The 13409-nt window shown below is 36.2% G+C and overlaps 1 protein-coding gene across 2 annotated transcripts in view; it reads right to left on the minus strand.

The window, feature by feature from the left end:
• Positions 1 to 13409, minus strand: part of DNAJC1 (DnaJ heat shock protein family (Hsp40) member C1) — a 220993-nt gene that overhangs the window by 95694 nt on the left and 111890 nt on the right. For both annotated transcript variants that reach the window (XM_003988145.5, XM_045060988.1), the window contains exon 8: positions 6043 to 6206. In XM_003988145.5, coding sequence (XP_003988194.2) covers positions 6043 to 6206 — 164 coding nt within the window. The remainder of the gene's footprint in view (positions 1 to 6042; positions 6207 to 13409) is intronic.

Here is a 13409-nt window from a genome sequence, read left to right on the forward strand (position 1 = left end):
GAAAGATACACCATGCTCATGGATTGGAAGAATTAATGTTATTGAAATGTCCATACTACCCAAAGCAATCTACAGATTCAATGCAACCCCCTTTCAAAATACCAACAGCATTTTTCACAGAATTAGAATAAAATTTGTACGGAACCACACACACACTCAAATAGTCAAAGTAATCTTGAGAAAGAAGAACAAAGCTGGGGGTATCACAATTCTGGATTTCAAACTATACTACAAAGTTACAGTAATCAAAAGAGTATGGTACTGGCACAAAATCAGACACAAGGATCAACAGAAGAGAGAACCCAGAAATAAACCCATAGCTATATGGTTAATTAATTTAGGACAAAAGATGCAAGAATATACAATGAGGAAAAGATAAGCTCTTCAATAAATGATGCTGGGAAAACTGGGGAAAGCTACCCATAAAAGAATGAAATTGGACCACTTTCATATGGTACACACAAAAATAAACTGAAAATGGATTAAAGATCTAAATGTGAGAACTGAAACCAGAAAACTCCTAAAAGAAAACATAGGCAGTACTCTTGGACATTAGGCTTAGCAACATATTTATGGATATGTCTCCTTAGGCAAGGGAACAAAAAGAAAAATAAACTATAGGAACTAAATCAAAATAAAATCTTTGCACTGCAAAGAAAACCATCAACAAAAAGGTAACTCACAGAATGCTAGGAGACATTTGTAAATGATATGTCTGATAAAGGGTTAATATAAAAAATTTGCAAAGAACTTATATAACTCAACACCAAAAAAATCAAACATTACAATGAAAAAACAGAAGACCTGAGTAGACATTTTTCCAAAGAAGACATACAGATGGTCAAGAGACACATGAAAAGATGCTCAATATCACTCATCATCAGGGAAATGCAAATCAAAAACACAATGAGATATCACCTTTTACCTGTTAGAATGGATAGTATCAAAAAGACAAGAAATAACAAGTGTTGGTAAGGATGTGGAAAAAAGGGAACACTTGTGCACTGTTGGTGGGAATGTAAATTAGTGCAGTCAATATGGAAAACAGTACAGAAGTTCCTTGAAACAATAAAAATATAAATACCATGCAATCCAGTAATTCCAGTACTGGGTATTTACCCAAAGAAAATGAAAAGACTAATTTGAAAAGATATATGCACCTCTCGGGGCGCCTGGGTGGCGCAGTCGGTTAAGCGTCTGACTTCAGCCAGGTCACGATCTCGCGGTCCGTGAGTTCAAGCCCCGCGTCAGGCTCTGGGCTGATGGCTCAGAGCCTGGAGCCTGTTTCCGATTCTGTGTCTCCCTCTCTCTCTGCCCCTCCCCCATTCATGCTCTGTCTCTCTCTGTTCCAAAAATAAATAAACGTTGAAAAAAAAATTAAAAAAAAAAAAGAAAAGATATATGCACCTCTTAAGTTTACTGCAGCATTATTTACAATGGCCAAGATATGGCTAAGTGTCCATTGATAGACAAATGGGTAAAGTAGATCACACACACACACACACACACACACACACACACACACACACACACACAGAAATAGTATTCAGTCATAAAAAAGAATGAGCTCTTGCCATTTGCGACAAGGATGGCCTTAAAGGGTATTATGCTAAATGAAATAAGTCAGACAGGAAAACTATACCTTTTGATTTCACTTATATGTGGAATCTAAAAACCAAAACAGACAGACAGACTCTTAAATACAGAGAACAAACTGGTGGTTGCTAGAGGGGAGGGGAATTGGGGGGTGGGCAAAAGAGACGAAGGAAATTAAGAGCTACAAACTTCCAGTTATAAAATTAGTAAGTTACGGAGATGAAAAGCACAGCACAGGGAATACAGTCGATAATATTGTAACAACGTTGTATGGTGACAGATGACGACTTACTGTGGAAAGTATAGAGTAATGTACACAATGTCAAATCAATAATGTTGTACACTTGAAATTAATATAACATTGTATGTCAATTATACTTCAATTTAAAAAAAAGCACAGCAAACTCTGTGGCACTTTAACTGACCCCAGTCATATATACCCTTTTCCACAGCTCATCACAGCCTGTGCAAATAATAACTGATTCCTAATTATGGCAGGAGCAGAATGAGCTAATTTGCAAAGAAGTAAAAACAATTATTTGTTCTAACCTGTCTGCTGGCTGCCTGGAATACTGGTTCAAAAAGCTTGTCTTTATTTTGCCTAAGTCAAAATTGGCCTAATTCTAAAGCTGCTACCCTGGAGGCATTGGTTGAAAACTTTTACAGGCTGATATCTTAGCCGCTGCTGACGGAGGTGACAAAAAACAGTTGGGAAAGCAACAGATTAACCAAAAAGCATGGGGGGAAAGGCTGAGGAATGAGATCCTTTGACATTGCCGGGAATCTAGAAGTCCATGTGCATGCTCAAGGCTATGAGCATGCTCAGAAAAGACCTGAAAATAATCTAAGTTCTCACTGGCTGCTGACGTTGAGTCTCTTTGGAAACAGAAAAGAATAGGGCAGAGTTATAAACCACCAGGCAATCTCCAACACATACACAGAGGCCATGGCAAAGACTGGAAGAATTTTGGGCTCCAGGTATTTAAGGAAATCTCTGTCCAATTACTAGCTGTTCACTAAGCTAAGGCAACAGAGTTCAGTGCTCACACATGACAAAAAATACAGACTTCAGAAAATTAGTTAAAAAAAAAAGCACTAAACAGACAACTACAATTAGCCCAAATAACAACAAATCCTAGGAAGGAGAGAGAGAATCTGGTTTCCAGAGATGCCAAGTTATAATATTGATAATATCTGGTCTTCAATAACAATAACAAAAATTACAAGCCCTGCAAAGAAAAAAGATAGTATGTCCCATACAAAGGAATAAAGAAACAGAAACTGTGCCTGAGGAAGATCAATGTACTTTCTAGATGAAAGCTTTAAATCTGCTATTTTAAATATGTTCAATGAACTAAGGGAAACCAAATAACTAAAGGCAACATTTACACAAAGACCTGTATGTGGGTGTCCAGAGTAGCTTTGTTTATCACAGCTAAAGAGGAGAATCAATCAAATGTCTATTAGCTGATGAATGAATAAACAGTATGTGACGGATCCATACAATGGAATATTATTCAGCCACAAGAAGAAATGAAGTACCATTAAATGCTACAACATGGATGAACCTTGAAAACATTATGCAAAGCCAAACACAAAAGAGCACATATTACATGATTCTAATTAAATGGAATGTCTACAATAGACAAATCCATAGGGGCAGAAAGTAGATTCGTGGTTGTCATGGACTAGAAAGGCTGAGAATTGGAAATAACTGCTAACAGGTAGAGGGTTATTTTTATTTTTTTGGTATGATGAAAATGTTCTCAAATTAGATACTGGTAATGGTTGCACAACACACTGAACAGACTAAAAATCACTAATGAGTATGCATTAAAAAAAATCTTTATTCATTTTGAGAGACAGAGAGAGAGACAGAGAGGGAGAGAGAGAAAGTGTGAGTAGGGGAGGGGCAGAGAGGGAGAGAGAATCCTAAGCAGGCTCTGCACTGTCATCACAAAGCTCAACTCACAAACCATGAGATCATGACCTGAGCCAAAACCAAGAGTCAGATCTTTAACCAACTGACCCACTCAGGCACCCCAAAGTGTATGCACTTTTAAATGGTGAATTTCAAGTTATGTGAAATATATCTCAATAAAAATTCTATAAAAAGCTGGCAACATAGGTCATATTTAATAATGAAATGATAAAATTTTAAACATAATTTCACAGCTGAAATAAAAAGTTTCAATGATGGAAGTTTTTGAGATGGGTAACAAAACAAGGATACTTGTCATGACTTCTATTCTACGTGTACTGGAGATCCTAATTAGCACAAAAGAAAAAAATGCATAACATACAAATAAATAGAATTTAAAAATAAATTTAGCAAGGTTGCTGGATAAAAGGTTATTAAAAAAATCCATTATATTTCTATATATCAAACGTAATTAGAAAGTGAAATTAAAGAAACAATATCATTTACAATGTCCTCTAAAAACACTAAATACCCAGGGAATAAATCCAAGAAGACAATGTGCAATATGTACACACAAGAAACTGCAACACATCATTATTAAAGTGTTTTAAAGACATAAATGAATGGGTTTATTCATGGTTTGTAGACTCAATGCTGTCTGGATGTGAATTCTTCCAAAATTGATCTCTATATATTCAATATAATCCCAATTGAGTATTTCAGCTGAATAATTTGTGGAAAATGGCAAGTACTTCAAAAATGTGTATGAAAATATAAAGTGGAAATCTTGTAGAAGGAAAACAGAGCTGGAAAATTATTGCACCAGGTACCTATTAGAAAGCTACAGTAATAAATGCCGTATGGTATTGGCATAGGATGGACAAGTAGATTCACGGAACAAAGTAGAAAGCCTGAACAGACCCACACAGTTATAAACACTTGTTTTATGATAAAGATGGTTATTTGTAGAGTTGTAGGAAGCAGTATTTTCATTAATTGAGTCAACTTTTTTGAAAACTTTTGAAAAAAAAAATTACACTTAAACATTACTTCACCCCAAAACACAAAAATAAATTCCAGGAGATTATTGATCTAAATGTGAAAAACAAAACATTAAAGTTTGTAGAAGAATTTAGCAATTAATCTTTATGACTTCAAGGTAGGAAAAGATTTCTTAAACACAACACGAAAAACACCAAAGAAAGGACAGTAAAGGAAAAGCATAGTAATTAAAATTAGTGACTCTCATCATCAAAAGAAACCATTAAGAGAGTAAAGGGGCAAGCCAGAGTGGAATACAATATATGTAAAAGACCTGCTTACGAATTATATAAAGAACTCTTTACAAATCAGTATAGAACGCATAGGCAACCCAATTCTCCTATTCACATAGGAGAATATTAGTGTCCAAAAACATAAGAAAAGGTATTCATTCAATCTTATTGATCAAAGAATATGCAAATTAAACCATATTAGATATCACTATATACCTACCAGAATGGTTAAAATATAAAAGACTTGATGAAATGTTGCAAGAATGTAGAGTAACTGGAATGTTTATATCCTGCTGCTGAAGTATAAATTGATAAAAATATTTTAAAAAATAGTTTAGAAGTAAAGTTGAGCTACGACCCTGTAACTTAACTACAAAAATAGAAATTTACACATATGCATACTAAAAGTACAACAAAGTTCACAGGACAATTATTTACTGTAGCCTAAAGCTGGAAAAAATACAAATTTTCAACAGAATAAATTCTGCTACATTTCTAAATGGACTACTATACGGTAATGAAATGAACAACCTACTTCTACACACAATAATGGACACATCTCACAAATATCACACTAAATGGAGGAAAGCAGATGCAAAAGAGTACACATGGAATGTGTTATGGACTGAATTCTGCGTTCCCCCCAAATCATGTGTTGAAATCCTAATCCCCAATGTGATGATATTAGGACGTAGGGCCTTTGGGAGATGATTAGGTCATGAGGGTGGAGCCCTCAAGAATGGGATTAGTGCCCTTACACAAGAGACCCCAGAGAGCTCTCTCACCTCTTCTGCCATGTGAGGACACAGCGAGAAGACTGCTGTCTATGAATTAGGAAGAGGGCCCTCACCAGACACCGAATCTGCCGGCGTCTTGATCTTGGACTTCCCAGTCTTCAGAACTGTGAGAAATAAATGTTTGTTGTTTAAAGCCACCCAGTCTATCACACTTTTGTTACAGCAGCCTGAATGGACTAAAACAGGATGATTCCATTTAGAAACTTCAAACAACAGGTTAAACTAATCTATGATGTTAGAAGTCAGGGTAGTTTTATCTTTGTGGAAGAAAAGGAAGGTAGAGACCAGGAGGAAGAATGAGGGAGGCTTCTGGACAATGGCAATGTTCTACATCCTGATCTTGGCAACAGTTAACTTGGTTCAAATCGTGATAGTTCACTGAGCTGTGTATCTATATTTTATGTGCTTTTCTGTATTTTACTCAATTAAAAGAAATGTTTTAAAGTTTATTTACCTGTTTTTTCTGTGTTTTGTTTCTGTTTTCCAGCCAATCATCCATTTGTTCCTCAATTTCTTCTATAGAAGTTCCATGATCATAAGATTGAATATATGCACTTTCTAAAGGCGTATATACAGGAAATTCAGGTTTTGGTTTTTTTACTTTAACTTTCTTCTGTTCTAAAAATGTTTAAGAGAATCAATTATTGATATTTGTTAAGAATAAAAAAGAATTTTAAACATTTTATTCATACTGTATCTTGAAAAAATTGTTCTTTCATCAAAATAGAACTCTATACAATGGAATATAATTTAGCCATAAAAAGGAATGTAATCTTGCCATTCGCAAGAATATAGATGAACCTCAAGGGCATTATGCTATGTGAAATAAATCAGAGAGACAAAGACAAATACCTGTGATCTCTCTAATATGGGGAAGCTTAACAAAACAAAACCCAAACCCTCAATAAACCCACTCACAAATACAGAGATCAGTGGTTGCCAGAGGTGGGTGTGGGGAGTGGAGAGATGGGTGAAGGGGGTTAAAAAAGATTACAACTGCTTTGCTGTAAATAGCTAGCTGTTTTATTGTGCATTAGCTACTGCATTGTTTTTAAATAAAACTCAGAGATGCTAACGATGAGATGATGATCATGATATAACCACTATATCAATTTGTATAGATATTTAGTTTTCAAAGTACTTTTCATGAAACATTTCATACTGACAAAAGAGCCTGGTCATTAGTGTTTTAATTCTATCCTTACCACCGAATAGTGCCATAATATTGGGCAAGTAACTTAACCCTGTTAGAACAAGTGTCTATTTTCTCATTTGTAAAAGAGAGCTAAATCTAATCTTTTAAGTTGATATGCAGAAAATTATATAACTCTAACATACTACATGGTATAACAGTGGCTCTTTATTTTATTTTTATTTTTTTTTAATTTTTTTTTCAACGTTTATTTATTTTTTGGGACAGAGAGAGACAGAGCATGAACGGGGGAGGGGCAGAGAGAGAGGGAGACACAGAATCAGAAACAGGCTCCAGGCTCTGAGCCATCAGCCCAGAGCCCGATGCGGGGCTCGAACTCCCGGACCACGAGATCGTGACCTGGCTGAAGTCGGACGCTCAACCGACTGCGCCACCCAGGCACCCCAACAGTGGCTCTTTAATGAATAGCATATATATTCATCTTTTCAATATTTTAACAAAGGCAAAATCTAATCTGGTGGCAGCAGGGATAGTTATCAATATCAACTGGCCTCTTCAAATCCCATTTTTTAAAAAACATTTATTTTGGAGAGAGAGAGAGAGAGAGAGAGAGAGAGAGAGCAAGGGAGGGACAGAGGCAGAGGGAGACACAGAATCTGAAGCAGTCTCTAGGCTCTGAGCTGTCAGTACAGAGCCTGACACTCAGAGCCTGACATGGGGCTAGAACTCACTAACTTTGAGATCATGACCTGAGCCAAAGTCGGACGCTTGACCAACTGAGCCACCCAGTCACCCCAAATCCCATTTTGATTAGAGTCAATACTGAGAAGAAACTCCATTCTTAATTGCTACAGTCGAATGCCTTATAACCATATCTTCACTACTGTGTATGCATGTGTGTTTGCAGATTCTATAATGCTGATGGTAAAATTCATGATATTGGCATAGAAATAGATAAATTCCTAGAAGAGAACCGAGAATCCCTAAACATTTCAATTCAGTGGGAAAATGATTTAATAACTGATGCAGGTGCAACTTAATATCCATTGGAAAGGAAAGTAGACATAATTTTATCCAATACGTAAAAGTAACTTCCAGTTAGATAAGAGACTTGACTTTAAAAGCCCAAACAAGGGGCGCCTGGGTGGCTCAGTCGGTTAAGCGTCCGACTTCGGCTCAGGTCATGATCTCCCAGTCCGTGAGTTCCAGCCCCGCGTCGGGCTCTGTGCTGATGGCTCAGAGCGTGGAGCCTGTTTCAGATTCTGTGTCTCCCTCTCTCTCTGCCTCTCCCCCGTTCACGCTCTGTCTCTCTCTGTCTCAAAAATAAATAAATGTTAAAAGAAAATTTAAAAAAAATAAAAAAATAAAAAAAATAAGAATATAAAAAAATAAAAGCCCAAACAATAAACATCTTGCAAAAAGAAATCTAAAAAATTATGTGCAATATTTAAAGATGAGGAAATTGTAACTAAGACTGAAAACCTAGATGCTATAAAAAAGATAAAGAATAAACAAATAAAGGGGCGCCTAAGTGGCTCAGTCGGTTAAGCGTCCGACTTCAGCTCAGGTCACGATCTCACAGTCCATGAGTCGAGCCCCATGTCAGACTCTGGGCTGATGGCTCAGAGCCTGGAGTCTGCTTCCGATTCTGTGTCTCCCTCTCTCTCTGCCCCTCCCCCGTTCATGCTCTGTCTCTGTCTCAAAAATAAATAAAAACGTTAAAAAAAATTTAAAAAAAAAGAATAAACAAATTAAGAGAGATAATATATTTGGAAAGAATATCCACAATTTTTTTTTAATTTTTTTTTCAACGTTTTTTATTTATTTCTGGGACAGAGAGAGACAGAGCATGAACGGGGGAGGGGCAGAGAGAGAGGGAGACACAGAATCGGAAACAGGCTCCAGGCTCCGAGCCATCAGCCCAGAGCCTGACGCGGGGCTCGAACTCACGGACCGCGAGATCGTGACCTGGCTGAAGTCGGACGCTTAACCGACTGCGCCACCCAGGCGCCCCAATATCCACAATTTAGAGTACAAATAGAAGATTGATCTATAGAATATATAGAGATAGTATATATTGACAAGAGGGTAAGCACCCAACAGAAAAAAAATGGGCAACGTTTACAGAAGAACAAACCCAAATGGCCAAGAAACAAGAAAAAATACAACCTCTAAAAGGTTAAAGAAATGCAGATTGAAGTAATAACAAAATATGATTTTATACCTATCGTATAGACAGAAATGTAAAAATCTAACAAAAGGTACTGCTGGCAGGGAAAGGGCCATCTCTACATTGGTGGAAGAAATTTGAATTATTATATTACAGCCTTTTTGGAAAGTGATCTAAGAGAATCGATTAAAATAAAAAAAATAATCTTTTCTCCAGCAATCCCCTCAGAAACAAAAGCATTAAAATGTAATTGTATGTAAGTATGTGGTATATATGTATATGTGTCTGTTAGCATGGAGATACAAAACTGTTAATGTAGTACATGCATATTAATAGAAGAAATGACTGAATAATTGTTGGTGATGTATCTATACTAAGGAATATTAAATTACCATAAAAAGATTACTAAAGTTCAGCTATACCAGTTGACTTACAGGGATTTTCATTGAGTAATAAAGCAAGATACAGAAAAGCATATAAGATTCTCTATTTGCAAAGCAAAATAATGCCTCTTCAAATCCCTATATATGCTTGCATATATGTTTTCATCTAAATACATTTGAATATTATTATAAGAGTATGGGGAAAAATATGGATGAATGCCTACAAGGTATGTAGGGGGTACAGATAAAGAGGAAGGGAAGAGACAATAAAGGGAAAGAAAGAAACATATCAGTAAAATAAATAATATATGTGAATGTATATTTATATATTTCTACCAAGTTGTAGATATCAATAAAAAAACAAAATTTAAAGATTATACAACATAAGTCTTTCTGAAAATACAATTCCTAAAACCAATAAACCTACAGCTTATAAATATTTACTAAATTCTTGCTGCTTTAATAATACAGGGCTAAGACTATAGCAACTAACATTTTACACTTGGCAAAACTTCTCATATATTAAAACAAAAACAAAAACAGGTGTTTTCAAAACATGCCTAAAGGAAAAAAAGTCCTATCTGCTAACTACCCTCATCTTTCCTCCAGATTTCAATAAACTCTATATAATTAGTATGGGCCTAGCTATCATGAATTTTGGGGTTGTGAACACATCCGTGTTTATAGTTCATCCAAGAAAAAAAAATCTAAGATCTTTAAGCAGCACAATGAATTTCATGGGGAAGTAGTTAAATAGAAAGTATAGAGTATTTTTGCTGGAATTGTAAGTCCTATTAAAGTTTTGTAAGTTATGGGCTTCAAGTTATGATAGATTGATTCTTAATGGCAAGCCTGACAAAGGCAAGAAACAAAAACTAGCTAACCAAGAACAGAACAAGTATTGTTAAAATGTCTATACCACCCAAAGCAATCTACACATTCAATGTAGTCCCCATCAAAACAACACCATCATTCTTCATAGAGCTAGAACAAACAATCCTAAAATTTGTATAGAACCAGAAAGATGCCAAATAGCCGAAGTAATGTTGAAAAAGCAAAGCAAAGCGGGAGGCCTCATAATTCCAGACTTCAAGCTATATTACAAAGCTATAACCATCAAGACAGTATGGTACTGGCACAAAAAGAGACACGCAGATCAATGAACAGAATAGAGAACCCAGAAATGGACCCACAACTGTATGGTCAACTTATCTCCAATAAGCAGGGAAGAATATCCAATGGGAAAAAGTCTCTTCAACAAATGGTGTTGTGTAAACTGGACAGCAACATGCAGAAGAATGAAACTTCTTATGCCATACACAAAAATAAATTCAAAATGGGTTAAATGTCTAAATGTAAGACAGAAAACCATCAAATCCTACAGAACACAGGGAGCAATCTCTTTGACCTTGGCTGTGGCAACTTCTTACTAGACATATCTCTGGAGGTAAAGGAAACAAAAGCAAAATTGAACTGTTAGGACTTCATCAAGATAAAAAGCTTCTGCAGAGGGGCGCTTGGGTGGCTTAGTCGGTTAAGCATCTGACTTTGGGTTAGGTCATGATCTCATGGTTCATGAGTTCAAGCCCCACATTGGGCTCTGTGATGACAGCTCAGAGCCTGAAACCTGCTTTGGATTCTGTGTCTCCTTCTCTCTCTGTCCTTCCCCGCTTGTGTGCTCTCTCACTCCCTCTTTCTCTCAAAAATAAATAAGCATTAAAAAAAAAAAAAAAGCTTCTGCACAGTGAAAGAAACAATCAGCAAAACTAAAAGGCAACCTATACAATGGGAGAAGATATTTGCAAATGACATATCGGATAAAAGGCTAGTAGCCAAAATCTATAAAGAACTTCTCAAACTCAACACCCAAAAAATAAAGAATCCAGTTAAAAATGGGCGGAAGACACAAATGGACATTTTTAAAAAAAAGACATTCAAATGGCTAAGAGACACGTGAGAAAATGCTCAACATCACTCATCATCAGGGAAATACAAATTAAAACCACAATGAAATACCACCTCACACCTATCAGAATGGCTAAAATTAGCAACTCAGGAAACAACAGATGTTGGCAAGGTTATTTTCCACAGAAAAAGATGTTTTCTGCAGAAAAAGGAGAATCCTCTTACACTGTTGGGGGGAATGCAAACTCGTACAGCCACTCTGGAAAACTGTGGAGGTTCTTCAGAAAGTTAAAGATAGAACTACCCTACAACCCAGCAATTGCACTACTAGGTATTTACTCAAAGGACAAAAAAAAAAAAAAATACTGATTTGAAGGGATACATGCACCCCGATGTTTATAGTAGCATTATCAACAACAGCCAAATTATGGAAAGAGTCCAAACGTCCATTGGCTGATGAGTGGATAAAGAAGATGTAGTATACATATATGATGGAATATTACTCAGATTAAAAAGAATGAAATCTTGCCATTTGCAACAACTTGGATGGAACCAGAGTGTATTATGGTAAGCAAAATAAGTCAGAGAAAGACAAATACCACATGATTTCACTCATATGTGGAATTTAAGAAACAAAACAGAGGAACATGGGGGAAGGGAAGGAAAAATAAAGTAAGATAAAAACAGAGAGGGAGGCAAACCATAAGAGGCTCTTAACAATAGAGAACAAACTGAGGGTTGTTGGAGAGGAGGTGGGTGGGGGGATGGGCTACTTGCATGGTGGGCATGAAGGAGGGCACTTGTTGGGATGAGCACTTGGTGTTATATGTAAGGGATGAATTACTAAGTTCTACTCCTGAAACCGATAGTACACTATATGTTACCTAACTTAAATTTGAATAAAATCTTGGAAGAAAAAAGAAAAGATAAATAATTTCCATGGTACTCTGTGTAGTGAATGAAGCGAAATGGTTTCCTCTCAAAAGAAAAATTTTACACAGTATGATTTTTAAAAGGAAGGAGAAATGAGCCAAATACCATTTTAAAGGAGTCCTTCTGTTTAATGCTCCTATTCAACAAAACAATGAAGAGTTTGGGTCTTCATTGGAACAAAAAACAAAATATTCTGGCATAAGTAACCTATCTTCTCATATATCTGGAAACTTACACTAAACAATTCAACTAGTGGGCCAGCTACTTAGACCAAATACTTCCTGTCACACGTTGCAAAAGTGTTTATTATGCTAAGACACATTTGCTGAATAGTAATTTGGGGTCCTTGACCATTAACCTGAGGATATTCTTTAGGTCTTGATTAACACTTGTACCTCTATGGTGTTGAAAACAGTAGAACAGAGTTTAAATTGAGCAAAGTCATAACATCTTAACTTGTTATCTTCTTTTTCTAGCAGGCACAGAGAATTTCTCTTTGGAAATGCTCAGACAATAGTGCAGCAGTTATTAATGAAACATAACTTGGAAAAGGAAAAGGAAATACGTTTTATTTATTTAATTTTAATTTTTATTGTATAGAGAGAGTGCAAGAGTGGGGGAGAGGGGCAGAAGAAGAGAGAGAGAATCTTAAGCAGGCTCTACACTCTGGTGTGGAGCCCGATGCAAGGCTCAGTCCCATGACCCTGGGATCATGACATGACCTGAAATCAAGAATCAGATGTTCAACCAACTGAGCCACCAGGTGCCCCAGGAAGGAAGTTTTAGTTTTAAGCACTATACTACAACACAGAACTGAAAAACTAGATTATGTCAGAAAAGTTATCAGAATAGGAAAGATTTGGAATCACATCATTAATATGAAAAGTGGTAGAAAAAAGAGGAAACAAGTAGTCAGAAAAACTAGTTTCTATGTCATTAGTCCTTCACCAATACATTAGTACCTCCTTTACATTACTTATCTCTAAGTCTCCACCTATAAAATGAAATATCTGCTCTACCTATCTCACAGCACAGGTGCAGAAGTTAAATCCTGGCTTGTATAGAAATGTGCTCTAAATATTAAGGAGGGATAGAACCGTCTTCTAAATTAAGCTCTTGATAAAATCTCTTCCCTTCTGTCTGCTTTTTCCAGTGAAGTTCCCATTTCTTCGACCTACGGAGGTCCAAAACCTTGGGAGTCCTCACTCCCCCCTTCTCTCTTATATCCTGTATGAAATCTGGTAGGAAATCTTGTCTCGAACTTAAAATACATAAAG

Source organism: Felis catus, chromosome B4 (assembly GCF_018350175.1).
Source record: "Felis catus isolate Fca126 chromosome B4, F.catus_Fca126_mat1.0, whole genome shotgun sequence".
NCBI lineage: Eukaryota > Metazoa > Chordata > Mammalia > Carnivora > Felidae > Felis > Felis catus.